The sequence below is a fragment of the Sciurus carolinensis genome, chromosome 3 (assembly GCF_902686445.1).
Source record: "Sciurus carolinensis chromosome 3, mSciCar1.2, whole genome shotgun sequence".
NCBI classification, from domain to species: domain Eukaryota; kingdom Metazoa; phylum Chordata; class Mammalia; order Rodentia; family Sciuridae; genus Sciurus; species Sciurus carolinensis.
In genome coordinates, this window is record NC_062215.1 from 34,287,175 (window position 1) to 34,305,000 (window position 17,826).

The 17,826-nt window shown below is 40.6% G+C and overlaps 1 protein-coding gene across 1 annotated transcript in view; it reads left to right on the forward strand.

The window, feature by feature from the left end:
* Vmp1 (vacuole membrane protein 1) overlaps positions 1-1,945 on the forward strand; it is a 110,970-nt gene extending 109,025 nt beyond the window's left edge. Inside the window, 1 exon segment of the mRNA XM_047545289.1 lies at positions 571-1,945. Coding sequence (XP_047401245.1) covers positions 571-714 — 144 coding nt within the window. The 3' untranslated portion in view covers positions 715-1,945.
* The last annotated feature ends 15,881 nt before the right edge of the window (positions 1,946-17,826 follow it).

Below are 17,826 nucleotides of genomic sequence, written 5' to 3' on the forward strand. Positions count from 1 at the left end.
AACTAAGTCTGCCTTTTCTGTAAATAGTTCTGAAGCAAGGGGAAATGACTAGAAGAGGATGAGTAAGCAATAATCTGAAATGGGAAATTGCAAGGAAGCGCACTTGTTTTTGTAAATTGCCTTATACTTTTCGTGTGGCCCCTTGCTGCCCTCAGTTGTTCAAGCATGACTTAAAACTTTTATCTTAAAAACAGCTCCCAATCCCAGAACAAAACTCTTTTTAACAATCTCGACAGTACTCAGTGAGTGTCTGCATGGCAGCTTTAGGGATAGAATTCAACCAAAGTTTGTTCTTCCTTCAGAGTAAAAAGATCATCTTAAACTATATAAATCAACATCGACTTCACATCCAACAAAGTGAAATCTCGGTGGCTAAGTATAAAAAGGCTGGCTAGAATGTAGATTTCAGGGTAGCTGGAGACACAGACTTTCATTTTAAATATTTAGGCTTTGTAAGTTATAAGCTTAAAATTCTCATCATTTGGCTTAAAACCAGGTAGATGATCCCCTTTTTACTGTTAAACAAATGAAGCCTTTGTCATGTGAATCGTTCTGCATTTCTTCCTGCAGGGAGAAAACTGGTTGTCCTGGATGTTCGAGAAGTTGGTCGTGGTGATGGTGTGTTACTTTATCCTGTCTATCATTAACTCCATGGCACAAAGTTATGCCAAGCGAATCCAACAGCGGTTGAACTCAGAGGAGAAAACTAAATAAGCAGAGAAAAGTTTTTAACTGCAGAAATTAGAATGGATGGGTTCTGCTTTAAATTGGGAGGACTCTAAACCAGGAAGGGAACTTCCCTTTTCCAACCTATATCAATTTTAAAAACTTTTTTCCTGAAAGCAATTTAGTCCATATTTTGCACTAACATAACTTTTCCTTTATGCGTTAAGGTATCCACCCTCAATCCAGTCCACATTGTTCTTTTATTAAGGTGGAATGTGATGTTCAGCCGCAAACCTAATGAAATTGGCCTTCTATTTGTTACTTTCAAAAGGCCCACATGGTAAAGTTAGAGTATTCCTGCCACACAAAAAGTTCCTAAGTATGTTAAATATTTCAAGCTTTTTAGGCTTGTCAGAAATGATTGCTTTGTTTTTCTAAGTCATCAAAATGTATATAAATTATATAGATTGGATAACAGTCTTGCATGTCTATCATGGTACAATTTAATATGCCATCCTGCCCAAACCTTCCTCTCCCACCCTCAAAAAGGCCATTTTATGATGCTTTGCACACCCCTGGGGAAATTGATCTTTAAATTTTGAGACAGTATAAGGAAAATCTGGTTGGTGTCTCATGAATGAGCTGACACCATTTTTTATTCTGTATATTTAGAATGAAGTCATGGAAAAACTTTATAAAGACATCTTTGATCATTCCAAAATTGTGTCCATTTTTTTTGAGCGTTTTGATTTTTTACTTCCTTTTAGCTTCTTCCAACTGAGGGCTTTGCCAAATCCACCACAATCAGAATTTCATAGCATTCATTTATTTGCATGAAAGAGCCACCACCATGGTATCTTTTGTTATGCTGAAATCAGCCACTACACTCAGCTAAATGGCACCTCTGTGATTGCCCCAGTCTGGGGATTTCTTGCTTTGTGAAAACAAGATAGGAGAGGTGATAATACGTAAATCAAGGGATCCTGGAGAGGGCTGGGGAAACATGCCTGCCATGTGCAAGACCTTGGGTTCCATCTTCAGCAGCACCAAAAAAAGCGAAAGAAATTCTTTTTTTATTTAACCCAGTTTTTCATATCTGTTCATTTTAACTACCATGTACTCTGGTTTTAACAGACAGAAATTTACTTTTTATGTGTAACCCAGTTTCCTTTCTGTATTTTATTCTTAATGTGAAAATTTATTCTAAATTTTCTTTGGGAATGTTTCTGATTGAACTTGTTTGTTTTGCTTAGGAAGAAAATAAACAGTTTTTGTGGTTTTTTTTTTTTTTTTTTTCCTTTAGGAAAATGGGTACTAACATTGTGTCAAAATAGAATAGAATTGGGGTTAAATCCCAGCAAGCCAGAAATACTTGATTTGCTTTTTCAAATCCCACCTGAATGTCTGCTTGTTTTGCCTACCGTCGTGACATCTCCATGGCTGTACCATCTTGTCGGGTAGCTTATCAGACTGATGTTGACTGTTGAATCTCATGGCAACACCAGTCGATGGGCTGTCTGACATTTTGGTATCTTTCATCTGACCATCCATATCACATATTCTCATTCAAACATTACTCAGCATCATGGTTTTCAAAAACTGGTCCTTATGTCTAATGGTACTTTTGAGTTCCTTTATACCATGATATTGCAGTAGTATTGAGAGAAGATTCTGTGGGAAATTGGGATAGTCTTCAGGACCACAGCTAAATAAATAAAGGATGAAGTAACCTGTCTGTGGGTTTTGAAAAGGTTATTCTTAACAACTTTTATTGTTTTGTTTTTCAGCAATTTGTTAGCAGTTTGACCCTTACTTGATCTAGCAGTGCCCAAATACTTCCAGATTCAGATTAACCAAAGTATTTTTTTAAGATTCTTTAGGTTAGCTAAAGTCGGGGTTGCTAAGTCAGTTTCCTGTTGTGTTTCATCTCCTTCACCTACATTTTACTTGGTGTTTGTCTAAAGAAAGGAAAGAGGAAAGCAAATAGGAATTATAATGTCTGTACTAAATCTCCCGGGTTTCTTGATAAGTTTGTTTCCTGGTAGTGTACTAGGGGGGGAAAAAAAAAACTTTGTTTCCTAGGCTAAAAGTCTAAAAGACTAATTATTCAATTTATGATGACCACTTATTCACTGTTTCGAATGAATTTGCCTTGAAAACAAATGAAGAGCAGCTTTCCTTCTTTCCTTTAAGTGTTCAGGTGTGATACACCCAGATGTTCCTGCTGCATTCCAGCTGGAGCAGTGATACTCTTCTGTTCCAGGATTGGTTTGTTCCTTTTCTTTCATTCACTGACATGGATACAACCACATGATCCAAAAGATATGCCTACCTAATTTCAGCTGGTAGGAGACCAGAAAATATGCAAGTGGATGGTTTGATATTACTGTAAATAAAAGAGGGCTGAGGAATTCTGATTCCTTCTTTCTTTTATGTCTCAATTTGTGCCTTACACATCTACAGTGTTTTATCATGTCCCAGCTCAGTGACTTGTCTAGCAGTTCAGTACAGCAGCAGTTTGTGCACATAATCGCTAATGTAGACATGGGCACGATGTCCGGTTTTCCATAGCTTTCTGTAGTCCAAGCATGTGTGTGCATAATGTAGATTGTGGAGTTTGGAACAAAAAGATGTTTTTACTTTTACCTGGCATGTTGGTACGCACCTGAAATCCCAGCTACTCAGGGGGCTGAGGCAGGAGGATCGATCACGAAGTTCAAGGCCAGCCTGGACCAATTTAGGGATACTGTGTCTCAAAATAATTTTAAAAAGGGCTATGGATGTAGCTCAGTAATACAACCCTTAGCTAGCATACTGAAAGTCCTACATTTTATACCCAGTACCAAAAAAAGAAGGCCCCAGATATTCTACTTAAGAATGTACAAAACACAGATACACAAAATTTAGTATGAAATAATTAAAAATGTTTTAAACTTTTCCATCTTCAGTTGTTGATGTTTTCTAATTTTCCTTATAAAAATGTTAGAACTGGCTCAGTAGTAGTGTTTATATAGCATACATGGACCCTGGGTTCAATCACCAGTACCACAAAAAAAAAAAAAGAATGTTAATACTTAGAAATATCAAACTAGGGGCTGGGGAGATAGCTCAGTTGGTAGAGTGCTTGCCCTGGGTTCGATCCCCAGCACCCAAAAAAAAAAAAAAAAAAAAAAAGAAATATCAAACTACTCCATACATATGAATAATTATCTCTCAATTAAAATTTTTAAAGTAATTTGGGCATGGTAGTACACTCCTGTAATCCCAGCATCAGCAGTTAAGCAAAGCCCTGTCTTAAAAGGCATAGGGATGTAGCTCAATGGTAAAATGCCCTGGGTTCAATACCTAGTACCTAGTACCCAAAAATAAAATAAAATACATATATATATTGGCACATCTATAATCCCAGCTACTGAGGAGACAGAGGTGGGCCAGGAGTTAAAGATAAGCCTGGACAATATAGTGAGACCTCATCTCCAAGAGAGAAATATTTTTCCCTGTTCAAACAATAAATGATAGGCTGGGCACAGTGGCACATGCCTCTAATCCTAGCAACTGGGGAGGCTAAGCCAAGGAGGATCTCAAGTTTGAGACAAACATCAGCAATTTAGTGAGACTGTCAGTAACTTAGCGAGACCCTGTCTCAAAATTTTTAAAATAAGAACTGAGGAGGGCTGGGGATATAGCTCTGTGGTAGAGCTTACCTAGCATGCATGAAGCCCTGTAGGTGTGGAAGGAGCCTTGGGTTCAATTGCCAGTACGAACAAAAAAAAAAGTTCTCTGGACTGGCGGCACACACCCGCAATCCCAGTGACTCCATAGATTGAGGCAGGAGAATCATATGTTCAAAGCCAACCTCAGTAACTTGGTGAGGCCCTAAACAGTTTTTGGAGACTCTTGTCTCAAAAAGGGCCAGTGGCTGAGGATGTGGCTCAAGGGATGAGCACCCCTGTGTTCAATCCCTGGAACCAAAAGAAAACAAAAGTTTAAGGCCAACAGCATCAATTTAGCAAGTACTTGTAAAAGAATGGGGAAAGAAAATGTTGACTTTTAATCCATTAGGAAAAGCTCAGTCTAGAAGATCCAATAGGGCTTGCTGGGTAAATAGGGTGGGTTTTTGTTCTGTTTGTGGTACAGGGGAGCTCCAACTAAGCTACAAACCCAGTCTTTTTATTTTGAGACAGGGTCTCCCCAAAGTTACCCACGCCAGCCTCAAAACTGTAATCTTCCTGGCTCAACCTCCTGAGTTGCTGAGATTACAGGTATGCATTAACACGCCAAGCTTCATAGCAATTTTTAAAAAACATTCCATCTTTAATGTTGATCAGAGCTTCTCTGATATTCTCCAAAATGTAAATGACATACCACACAAAACCATTGCATCTGAAGTGTTCTTTATTCTCAGACAATAAAAGAATGCACATTTGTACTTTAAACTGCAAGCAATTGAAGAGTCATTTGTGGCTAGTAGATGGGCTTGGGCCTTCCTCAACAAGGCCGAGTTTCCCTGAGGTAATGTGTTTGCCTTGGAGGTGAGGCCTTGAATTGCAGCAAATAACCTACATGTATTTGCATATTAACCAGTACTCCAGGGATTCTGCAAAAACCTGCTGTAAGCAGCTGCTTGCTCATTGCCTTTAAAATTGCATGGTGCTGGGATAGGCAGGTGCCAACTATTCGTTCATACTCTGACCCACTAGCCTTGTACAGTTTGCTGTGTGGGTGTTGATACTACAAAATTAAAAGGGGGGGGAATTTTTTTAGATGGTCCCTGCTTTCCACCAAAACATCCTGGATTCATTTGATTTCTGGAATTCTAATTCTGTAGTCAGGAGACTAGCCCAAACTGTGGCCCAGAGAGAATGAGTCAGTTGCAAGTGGCTGGCTGACTCTATGGGAACAGAAATGAAATGCAGCTTTGAGGGTTTGTCAGCCAAATCCACAAATGTGTGGCTTTTTGAAACGTTGGACATCTGTTCCTCCTAATTTGAAATAAACTCTCAAAAACACAAAGTTGCCTGGCTCCTTGTTTCTTTGTGTCAGCAGCAGTTGCTGCTCTAACTTAGAAAGACTAGAGTCAGATTTAGGAAATTTGGAGTCTTCAGGGCACACTTCAATCTAGAGGGTGGAACTGAATTGCCCTGGGAAGGGAAGAGGATTTTCAGTACAGGGTTTATGTGGAAATCCCCTTCCTGGTAATGAGCCCAGGTGTCCAACCTGTTTGTTAACCATTTCCAAGTGACTCAAAGGACATAAAGGAAGTATTTGAACACATTCCAGCACTGGTTCTACAGTTTAGTCTTTATTTGCATTGGAAACTACATTCCAGAATTCTTAGGGGAAGGCTGTGGCCTACCCTGGGCATCTTGGATCCTGGAGCTACCTACCTAAGCTAACCTCACAGCCCTCTGCTTTTGAGTGTTCCCGTGTTCCTTTGATAAAGCCCTTTGAAGAACATGCGATGAGGCCTTTGCGGACACTTTTCCCTCCCCCCCATCTAATCCCAACTGTGGCATTTCCTTTTGTTGCTATGTGTCCCCTTTGGGGACCAAATGAGCAGCTTTTTCCTTCTGGCCTCTTAACTGACCCAGCCAGACAGCATTAATTCTGTTCTAGTCTGTTTCCAATGGGGCTGGGGGGTGGGGGTTGCAGGGAATGAAGCAGTTAGGAATTTTAGAAAAGGGATGGTCCCGCCTTGCTTGAAGGTGGGGAGCGGCTGTTAGATCACTGTTGCTTGCCTTTGGCTCCTCACGTATTGTATAGGACACACACAGCAGATCAGGTTCACTCCTCCTGGCAGCAGCGTGAAGCCTGGCTCATGTTTTTCTCAACTTATTTTTAAGTTTAACTTATTTATAAGTTTATAAATATAACTTATTTATAAGTTTAACTTACATTTTAAAAAGTCCAAGAGTAAAGAGAAGAGGACTTCCTCTGCCTGTTTCTTTTTGGGGGGCAGGGTGGGTAGGGTGGAACTGGGCTCTAATCCAGGGTCTGGTGCATGCTTGAAAGGAGCTCTAACCACAGGGCTGCACTCCCAACACTGCCTTTCACTCTTTAGTGCTCCTCCTGTAGTCACTTACACTTGGGTGAGGACTGCTAAACCTCACAGCAGCCACTTTCCTGCCTGACCTCACATTGTTTGACCACCCTCTTAAATAAAGCCCCTTCAGACACCTCTGCTCCACTCCAACCATTGCACCAACCTCGTCCTGCCGTGGTATTTTCTTTGTACACTGCCCAGTAGCAAAGATCAGCTCCCAGGAACCTCTGATGTGCCCTGTACCAGGAAGCTGTGGATTACTGGAACTTTGATACTGATTGCTTACTTCGTACCAGGCGCTATTTTCAATGTTATTTCCTCTGTATTGTACTTAACTATTTAATCCTTACAGCAACCCCATAAGGACTTGAAGGCAGGGAGGTTCAGTAATTTGGGGGTGGGGAGAATGGGGACAAGGAAATAGACTAGCCTAGACCTTGGCATTGTGGCTGTTAACCACGGTTCTGTAGAAATCAGTTCAAAAGTCCAAGCTTCAGCATATTGGTTTCATCTTGTGATCATGAAATCGCTGATGGAGAAAGGAAGACAACAAAATCAAGGGCACAACTTGAAAAGTTGTATAGCTTTGTGCTTCCCTATATCACAGAGTTAGAAAGCCAGTTCTATTCCTCACCTTCCTGTGTGGGCAGGTTCCCAGAGTACTGCTGTTTGCTATAACTGTGATTACAGAGCAATTTCTATTTATACAGGCTGCCCCCACACAGGGGACCAAATCTGTTTTTTGTTTGTTTATATTCATAACAGTTCTTTGAAATCATTAAATCCAGTAGTGGTATTAGCCACATTTAAAAAAAATACATATTCACTCTTTAAATCTCTCCTGGTATAATGACAGAGACTAACCTATTGATATATAATCTCTTAACTCACGAGTTTTATAGGGTTTTGTTTGTTTGTTTGTTTTGGTACTGGTAATTGAAAACAAGGGCTCTTGACCATGAGCTACATCCTCAGCCCTTTTTGCTTTTTATTTTGAGACAGGGTCTCATCTCACTAGCTAAAAGAAAGCTGCTCAGTTTATGTCAGTCAGGAAGGAGAGAGAGGAAGAGAGGAGGAGGCGGCAGGCTACAGTCTTAAGAGTATTATGCATGTGTGTAGATTCCATGATATAGAATGAGGCAAATGCCATAAGAAAGGAAATGGAAAAAGGAAGAGAACTGCTGGCCAGGGAGGATCAGAAAAAAGTTTCCAGACAGGTCAGCATTTGAATTGACAGGATAGGGGTAGGAAGAGGAAAGGTATTCTTACTGGGGAAAACCAGGAAAGAATAGGGGAGCTAAGAGTAAGATGAGTAGAAGAGGCAACTAAAATTCATCTTTCTACCTAATCCTCTGTTAGTCTTTGCTCTAGCTCCCTGTTTATTTTCCTTAAAAGTACCTGTCTACCCTAAAGGCACACGCCTATAATCCCAGCGGCTCCGGGAGGCTGAGACAGGAGGATCGTGAATTCAAAGCTAGCCTCAGCAATGCAACTCAGTGACACCCTGTCTCTAAATAAAAAAACAAAATAGAGCTGGGGATGTGACCTAGTGGTCAAATGCCCCTGAATTCAATCCCCAGTACCTCCCCCCGCCAAAAAGAAAAAAGAGAGAGAGAAAAACCACAGGTAAAACAATAGAGTATATAATAAATGGGTCTGTATCTCAGGTTTCTCAACGTCTCCTAGTGAATGTTCGCTCCACAGACTACCCTGTCTGTCTTCAAATAAGCTGGATTTTGTCAGAGAATCCTCTACAGTAGTATGTCCTCTGTACTTCCTCATAAATGACCAACTAAATCTTAACTTGTTATGTAGCACTACTGTTGAAAAGACAGCACTGTGACTAGACCTTGGAGTCACAGGAAACTTAAAATTCCATTCCCTGGTTGTATCCTGCTGGCTTAACCAGCTACTCCTCCCTGTGACACTGGGAAGATGGTAATTCCTGGATAGATTGTCTTTATATGGAAAAAAGCTTGGCACTGTGGTTTCCTGTGTTTCTTCCACTGGAGTCCAGGATTCCAGCAGTGCTAGCCTAGACAGCAGTGCAGCTACCTAGAGCCCAGATGTCATGAGTGTTCCGAATTCAGAGGGAGGGCATCTTCCCAACTGCCTTTGCCAAGCCAAATGGCAGAATCACAACTTTATTGCACCTTCTAGAGCATGTGGTCAAGGCAGCTTTCCATTTGGCTGCTTTGGTGCTGGGGTTGTTTGTATGTTTCAGTAAATGAGTTATTGCTTATTGAAGTTGGCTGGATAGGCGCTCAGAATAAACAATACAGGACCATAATTACACCACTCTGCAGGAGCATCGGAGTTCAGCAGAACAGACTTGTGTAATAATCCTGGGTTGGAGGAGAGATGTAGAAAACACAGGTATTCCACACTCAGGTGGGCACACAGTTTTCAAAGCCTTGAAGGATTAGGATGTCACTGTTCCCGGCTCTCTTGGAATCAGGCACATTTTGATGACTCGTAGAAGATGTGAACAAGAGTGCTTTGCACAATTTCAAAAAGAAAAAGGGGGAAGCCGAGTAACTGCTTTTAGAAAAATAGAGATAAAAGAAATTTTCACATGGTCTGCATTTTCGTCTTCAAATGCAAAGAATGCATTGGAGCATAAAAGATATCCCTGGTCTCTGCGGGAGGAAGTGAGAAGTTCTTTCATATACAAGTTTTCCTGTTTCAGGCACTTCTTTTTGACCACTTCTAGATTTTGTGTGTGTGTGTGTGTGTGTGTGTGTGTGTGTAATATTTACTGGTCTTCCCTGGAGTGGGTAGTGTTCACAGTAAGATCCCAAAGTTAGTCTTTAATTTCTCCCTTCCTCTGCTTCCTGGATGAACCCAGGACATCCAGTAGTTCCTGCATCTTGCTAATCTGATAGTTTATAACAAATGTTTCTTAACTCCTTCCACCCCTTGTGACTACCTCCTGACTCACTAGATTTATGCCTCTGTTCTTCAAACTGTTCCCAGGCGGGTGTTAACAGCCTTAAAAAAATCATTTTAGTTAAGTGCAATGTCACACACCAGTTGTCCAGGCAATCTTGAGCCCAGGTGTTTGGGGCTAACCTGGGGATGTGCTGAGTCAGGGAAGCACACACCTGTGGATGTAGCTCAGTGGTAAAGCATCCCTGGGTTCAATCCTCAGTACCAAAAAATGTAAAAGTGCACAAAGTGCTGGTCACATGTAATCTCAGTGAGCTGGGAGGCTGAGGCAGGAGGATCCCAAGTTCAAGACCAGCCTCAGCAACTTTGTAAGACCCTGTCTTAAGATTTAAACAAATAAAAAGCCCTTGGGACATAGCTCAGTGTTAAAGCACCCCTGGGGTCAATCCTAAGTACCAAACAAACAAAAAAAAAAAAAAAAGAAGAAGAAGAAGAAGAAGGAACTCCCCTCGAGAAATCCACTCCTCATAAGAAATGACTGTGAAAACTAGTGGATTTTTTTGTTACTGTTTTCACCATGTGAAGGATTGAACCCAGGGACTCACACATGCTAGGCAAGTACTATACCACTGAGTTACAGCCCCAGCTGGTATATATCCTGGTAAAAAATGCTGTGACCCCCCTCGTTCTTGGGAAACCTTAGAGGGCAAAGCAGGAACCAGTGGGATCACTGAGGCCAGCCATCTTCATCTTCAGGGCAATGAAATACTGTTCCCTCCCAGTTTTTCCTAAAAGAAATTAAACATCATCTAGATAAATCCATGGGTTTTCATAATGACATTTAAGCAACCATTTCTGTATGCCTCCATTACTGTCACATACATAAAGGAGAACAGAAGGAGATGGAGGAGTGGCCAAACTTTAGAAGGTTTGGAATTCCAGGACAAGGAGTTAGGTTTCAGTCAAGAACTGGCAAGAAACAACCATTCTTCATTCTTTTAATATATTGTCTTAAGTGGCTTTTAATTATATCAGGCATCAGATATAAAATATTTTAAAATATATTTATGTTTTCAGGTCCCTAAATTTCATCCAATGACGGTGCAATCTGTTGCTAATAACCTGAGCTTTAACAGGCTTCGCTGTGTGCCTATAGTTTGGCAGCTCTTCTAAAGTTTTGGACACTAGTTTAGTAAACATGGCGTCTCTAACATAGCCTGGCATATGCTTGGCAGCAAAGAGCATACCAACAGTGACCTCCCTGAACAGAGGAGCTGGGTTTAACTTCTGTGTCACCCTGTCTTAGCACAATGTCTTTCCCTGCAGGTGTTCAATGGATGTTTGTTGAATTAAACTCACATCCTGCCTCTTGCATACTGATCTCATGAGTCGAACTTCAGCAAAGTCCTCTGTTTTTCAAAAAGGAAACTCCCATCTTTTGACTTATGTCATGCTTCTTACTATCATATTCCCATACCCTCTCACCTAATAAGGACAAGCTTTGTTCAAGTCCAGTTCCTACAATTCTAGGACTTTGCTCCTGAAATGTCTACAACAGCCCTGTCCCACAGATACATCCTGTAAGCCATATATCTAATTTAAAAAATTTTAGCAGATGCAATCTAAAAAGTGAAAAGAAACAAATTAATTTGAATAATTAATTTAACCTAATATATCAAGTTTCAAATAATTGATTTAAAATATTAGTATTTTCAGGACTGGAGTTGTAGCTCAGTGGTAGAGCACTTGCCTAGCATGTGTGAGGTACTGGGTTCGATTCTCAGCACCACATATACATAAGTAAAATAAAGGTCCACTGACAACTAGAAATTTTTTTTTTTTTTTTTGCGGTGCTGGGGATCAAACCCAGGGCCTTGTGCTTGCAAGGCAACCACTCTACCGACTGAGCTATCTCCCCAGCCCTCGAAAAAATTTTTAAAAATTAATATTTTCCATCCTTTCATTCATACTGTCTTTGAAGTTCAATGTATATTTTATATTTACAGCACTAAGCACATGTGGTTAATGGCTACCTTTTTGGATCATATTAGTATAATAGAATCTTCAAATTTTTGTTTACTCACCACCTAAATAATTATATTCAAATAGAAAAAGAAAGTCACAGAAGTATCCATCATTGGCAAAGGAGAGAAATTCTGGTAAGACAGAATTACTTGCTAAGTGATATGTAATTTCTTTTTTAAAAATTTGTTTTAGATGTTGATAGACTTTTATTTTATTCATTTATTTATATGTGTTGTTGAGAATCAAGGGCTGGGGAGATAGCTCAGTTGGTAGAGCGCTTGCCTTGCAAGCACAAGGCTCTGGGTTCAAATCCCCAGCACCACAAAAAAAAAAAAAAAAAAAAAGAGAGAATCAAACCCAGTGCCTCACACATTCTAGGCAAATGCTCTACCACTGAGCCACAACTCCAACCCCATGGTATGTAATTTCATTCATTCATTCTAAGCTCTTAAGCTATTTCACCAGGGGCTGGGGCTGTAGCTCAGTGGTAGAAAGCTTGCCTAGCATGTGTGAGGCACTGGGTTCGATCCTCAGGACCAAATAAAAATAAATAAAATAAAAGACTAAAAAATATTTTAAAAAAATATATATATATATATATTTCACCAAAGCCAGGCAAGGGGTATATGCTGTAATCCCAGCAACTCCAGAGGTGAGGCAGGAGGATCACAAGTTCAAGGCCAGCCTCAACAACTTAGGGAGGCCCTAAGCAACTTGGTGAGAAGTTGCTTCTCAAAATTAAAAATAAAATAGGCTGGGGTTGTGGCTCAGTGATTAAGCAACCCTGAGTATAATCCCTAGTACAAAAAAAAAAAAAAAAAAAAAAATGAACAAACAAAAAACTCACCATTAGGTCAACCTGCAATTAAAAAACCATCAGAATTTTTGGAAATGCTTGTAAGTCATTAGCAGTTCTTTGCAGGCCTCATCTATTCCCCCTACCTTCCTTTTCATCTCTATCTTTCCCCTCTTCCCCCCACTTTTCTATAGCTTGGATTCCATATTTTCTCCTATGCTGAACTGATACTGTTTCCCAGAAACTTGAAATATTTACATTGTTTATCTTAACTCCTGGTACAAGCATTCCTGCTTGCAGAAGTGGGATTCCATCTGTCAATAAGGCTGACATTGCATCAGCAAGCCATTTCAGAGTGTAGGAGTAAGAAGTTATTCAATTAAAAATATAAAGCCAGATTTTTTTAGCTCACATTCCTAAAACCCATAGAGAAAAAAATGTAATTGATGCAGATGAGAAAGTGTCCCTTAAATAATTGTTTGCCAAAAATAACAAGTTAGTGAGTAAAGTCATATTTGGTACGTAGGTGGCAAAAGAAAGGGTCGACTGCCAAACTTGGGGAGAGAAAAGTAGGATAAGGACATATGGAGCATGTTTTAAAACAAAATGTTGAACAAGAGCTCAAGTGTGATAAACATGGTGGTCAGGAGAAGAATCACTGGTATGCACACTGCAAAGTGGAGTCTACAGAGTGAGGAGACGTTTCAACATTTTAAAAGCCTAGCCCAGAGCTCCCCATTCATTGTTCTTTCTTAGACCACATCCTTTCCCATAAAATTTTTGAATACAGCTATGATGGTGGCACACGCCAGTAATCCCAGAGACTCAGGAGGCTGAGGTAGGAGGATCACAGGCTAGAGGTCAGCCTCAGCAATTTAGCAAGAATTTATCTCAAAACAAAAAATAAGGACTGGGAATGTGGCTCAGTGGTAGCCCACTTGTCTGGAATGTGTGAGCCCTAGTTTTGATCCCCAGCACTGCCAAAAAAAAAAAAAAAGAAAGAAAGAAAATATAAAGGCTGGGGATGTAGGTCAGTGGTAATGTGCCCCTGAGTTCAATTGCTGGCACTGGGGGGAAAAAAAAAAGAATATATGCAAAGACAAGTTAATAAGCAATAATAAGGAAGCTAGAATTGTAGCACTGTAAATCCAAAGAAATTTAACTACCTTGTAAGCTTCTTCATGTAGACTGTGTGGTATTGATCCCTACATCCTTTAACTTCTTGCTCAGTGCCCTGCACAGAATAGACAGCAGTTGAATGAATGAATTGGGTGATAACAGTGAGCTGCTGACAGTGAGTTCTAAGTGATTGGTGAAATAAAGGAGAATGACTGACTGCAGACTGACTGACTCCTTTTGGAAGGTGGGGAGCCCAAAGCTGGAAAAGTGAAATGGACAGGATGAAATAGGTTCTAGAAGCTTAGAGTTAAAAGCTCTTGGGTTGCGAGTATAGTTCAGTGGTAGAACACTTGCCTAGCATGCACAAGGCCCCAGGTTCAATCCCTAGCACCAGGGAAAGAGAAGGGGGGAAAAAAAAAAAAGGCACAAATAGGGGAGATAAGAGTGAAAAGATTTGAAAATAAGGAATTACCCTGCAAACCACAGGCGTACATCCTGGCTCTGCAGGAAAATGTTTGACTGATGACATTATGCCAGCTAACCAGTTACTCCCCACCCTTGAGTGCTACGGATGGAACCCAGGCCTTCATACATTCTAGGTATAAGCTCTACCACTTGGGCTATATCAGAAATTACATTTTCAACATTTTCTGGATCTGTATCCAGTAGTTTATGATTCTAGTATTTCCCTGGCTGACTAGTCATTTTCTACACACACATCAAAAGTACATTCTTAATGCCACCCTATATCTTGAAGCTTTGACTTAGCTTCTTTGTGGGTTTTCTTTCTGAGATGGGGTCTTAGTGTGTTGTCTAGGCTGTTCTGGACCTCCTAGGATCAAGTGATCCTCTTGCCTCATCCTCCCTTGTAGCTGAAACTGCAGGTACACACTGGGTCCTGTCTGTTAAAATAGGAACTCTAATAGCGAAAATTTTGCTTTCCAAATAAACAAGGAAAAAAAAAATTCCTATGTAAAGTGTAAAACAGGCTTAAAAATATTTAGATGCCCACATATAACAAATGATGGAGCCCTTGATAATAAAAAGGGTCAACTCAAGTCAGGCGCAGTGGTGTACACCTGTAATACCAGCTATTCAAGAAGGCTGAAGCAGGAGGATTGCAAGTTCGAGGCCAGCCTGGACAATTAAGCAAGACCCTATCTTAAAATAAAATTTAGAGAAAGAGTCAACTCATATACATGAATGGGTCCAGAGCTAGTTGAAGTTTACTGTTTTGTTTGCAATACTAGGGATTGAACTCAGCTGAGCTACATTCCCAGCCCTTTTAAATTTTTCTGTAGCACTGAGGACCGAACTCAGGTTCAATCATACATGGTATGCAAACCCTCTACCGTGAAGCTGTATTCCCAGTCCTCTTTTTATTTTTCATCTTATTTCAAGACAGGGTCTCCCTATGTTGCTGAGGCTGACCTCAAATTTGCCATCCTGGGGCTGGGGAGATAGCTCAGTTGGTAGAGTGCTTGCCTCACAAGCACAAGGCCCTGGGTTCAATCCCTGGCACAAAAAAAAAAAAAAAAAAAAATTTGCCATCCTCCTGTCTCAGTCTCCGGAGTGGCTGGGATTACAGGCGTGCACTACCATGCTGGGCTGGAGTTTACTACTAATATTCACCTGCTATTGCCTTCCATGAATTGCCAAATTAGAAATACACTTGCCCCATTTGTACCTCATGAATTCCTTTCTCAAATAGCAAATGATTCCAACCTATGACTTTATGCTTAATTTCTAGCAAGATTTCTCACAATCAGCTTAACCCCTGGTGAGATCCTTAAATCGCAGATCTTCATTAAAGCTGGTTTCATCTGAGCAATTGTTTAGGTCTTTGGATCTCCTCACTGTGAAGCAATTGATTTAACTTTGTTTTGTAACAATTGTGATCTAATTATTTTTCAAGTATACTTGGGTTTGCAAAATGCAACAGTGGGTGTGCCTTTCAGCAGCTGAACAGACCACTTTTTACATTCCTTAGAACTAAGATATAGTCCAGTATTTTAAACCATAGCAACAGTTGATAAGAAAAACAGTGAAAAGGTAATCATTTCCACATGCAAAGAAAGGGGAGAAACCAGTGAAGCTGTGAACTGTCATTTTTCCATATAAAAATAAAAGTCACTACTGGTAGATTTGGCAGAAAGGGCAAATGTCCCTGTTGCTTTCCCATTTTACATTGGTTAATACATTGCATGTGATGGGTTTTTTTCAAAGTACACAATTCCCCTCAAACTTAAGTTGCCAGTTTTTCCTGAGTGAAACCCAAATCTGTGTGTGTTACTTTCAGCAAGTACAACATTGCCTTGGTGATGAGTTTCTCAACTTAGTGAAAAATCTGGGTGTGAGTGCTAACTCCTTTAATAGCAAAGCATATAACTCACCAGACCTTGGGTTCCATCCCCAGCATCACAAAAAGAAAAGTACATAAAAGCCAAAACAAAATCTGACCCAATGTTCTCACGTCCAGAGAGTTTAAGAAAAGCAAACAAGCTGGATATGGTGGCTCACACAGAGGACTGCAAGTCTGAGGCCATCCTGGGCAAATTATTGGGAGCCTGTCTCAAAAAAACAAATAAATACAAAGGGCTGGGGTGTAACGTGGTGGTAAAGTTCAATCCCCTGTATCAAAAAGAAAAAAAAGTACACAATTGTTTATTTTTGTATTTAAGCATTTATCCATTTATTTTGGTGTAGGAGACTGAACTGAGGATCGTGCACACTAGGCAAATACTCTACGTCTGAGCTACATTCCCAACTCTGACTTGTGCGTGTGTGTGTGTGTGTGTGTGTGTGTGTTGTACAAGGGACTGAACCCAACGGTGCTTAACCACTGAGCCACATCCCCAGCCCTTTTTTATATTTTTAATTTTGAGACAGGGTCTCACTAAGTTGCTCAGGGCCTTGCTAAATTGTTGAGGCTGGCTTTGAACCTGCAATCCTCTGTCAACCTCCTGAACTGGTGGGATTACAGGCATGCACCATGCCTGGCTGGGGCTGAATGTTAGGATGCTTGCCTAGCACATGTGAGGCACTGGGATCGATTCTCAGCATCACATTTAAAAAAAAAAAAAAAAAAAAAAAAAAAGTTACTTAGAGTAGAAAATTCTTCATTGTGGAATATTCAAAATAGATGATCACACTGCAGAGTATGACAACATCTCCCTCTTGTGGTTAACATTTCAAAGATGAATGTAAGTACAGAATTGCTATGAACTCGAGGGTGTTCTATAACTGAGGTATATCCCTACTTCCTTATTTTATTTTGTTTTGTTTTGTTACTGGGGATTGAACCCAGGGGTGCTACACCACTGAGTCACATTCCCAGTTCTTTATTTTTTGAGACTGGGTCTCACTAAGGTGCTTAGGGCCTCGCTAAATTGCAGAGACTGGCTTTGAACTTGTGATCCTCCTGCCTTAGCCTCCCACGTTGCTGGGATTACAGGCTTGCACCACTACATCCGGCTCAGAACTAAAAATTCTTAGTTTACAATTGTGTTGTGAATGTTCAGTTCACGTTTAGTGAATCTTTTTTGGAGTAAGGAGGAACAACAGAATATTCCCTTTTCGTGGATACTTTCAGAGTTCCAACATCTCAGCAAAGTGTTTCCAAAATTCTTTTAAATTGGGCACTATAGCAAGTGCCTGTAGTCTCAGCTACTTGGGAGGCTGAGTCACCAGGACTGCTTGGGCCTAGGAGTTCAGCCTAGCAGACCAGCCTGGGCAACATGGCAAGACTATCTTAACAAAAGTTCCTTATAGGAGCAACATTTTTTTCTTCTCTTACAAATGAATTACCAAGTAGATGGTTTCATTGAAAACTTGTTATTCCCTATTTAAAAACTTTGCTTAGCTGGGCACTGAGGTTCAGTGGTGTACCCCTATAATCCCAGAAGCTCCAGAGCTTAAGGCAGGAGGATTCCAAGTTCAAGGTCAGCCTGGACAACTTAGTGAGACCTTGCCCCAAAATTAAAAGGGGGGAAAAAGGGAAGGAAGGAAGGAAGGAAGGAAGAGAGGAAGGAAGGGAGGGAGGGAGGGAAAGAAAGAAGAAAGAAGGAAGAGAAAGAAAGAAGGAAAAAGAAGGAAAAGAAAGAAAGGGAAGGAAGGAAGGAAGGAAGGAAGGAAGGGAGGGAGGGAGGGAGGGAGGGAGGGAGGGAAAAGAAAAGAAAAGAAAGAAAAAGGAGCCAGGCATGGTGGTGCACACCTACAATCACAGTGACTGGAGAGACTGAGGCAGGAGGATTCCAAGTTTAAGCCCAGCTTCAACAACTTAGTGAGG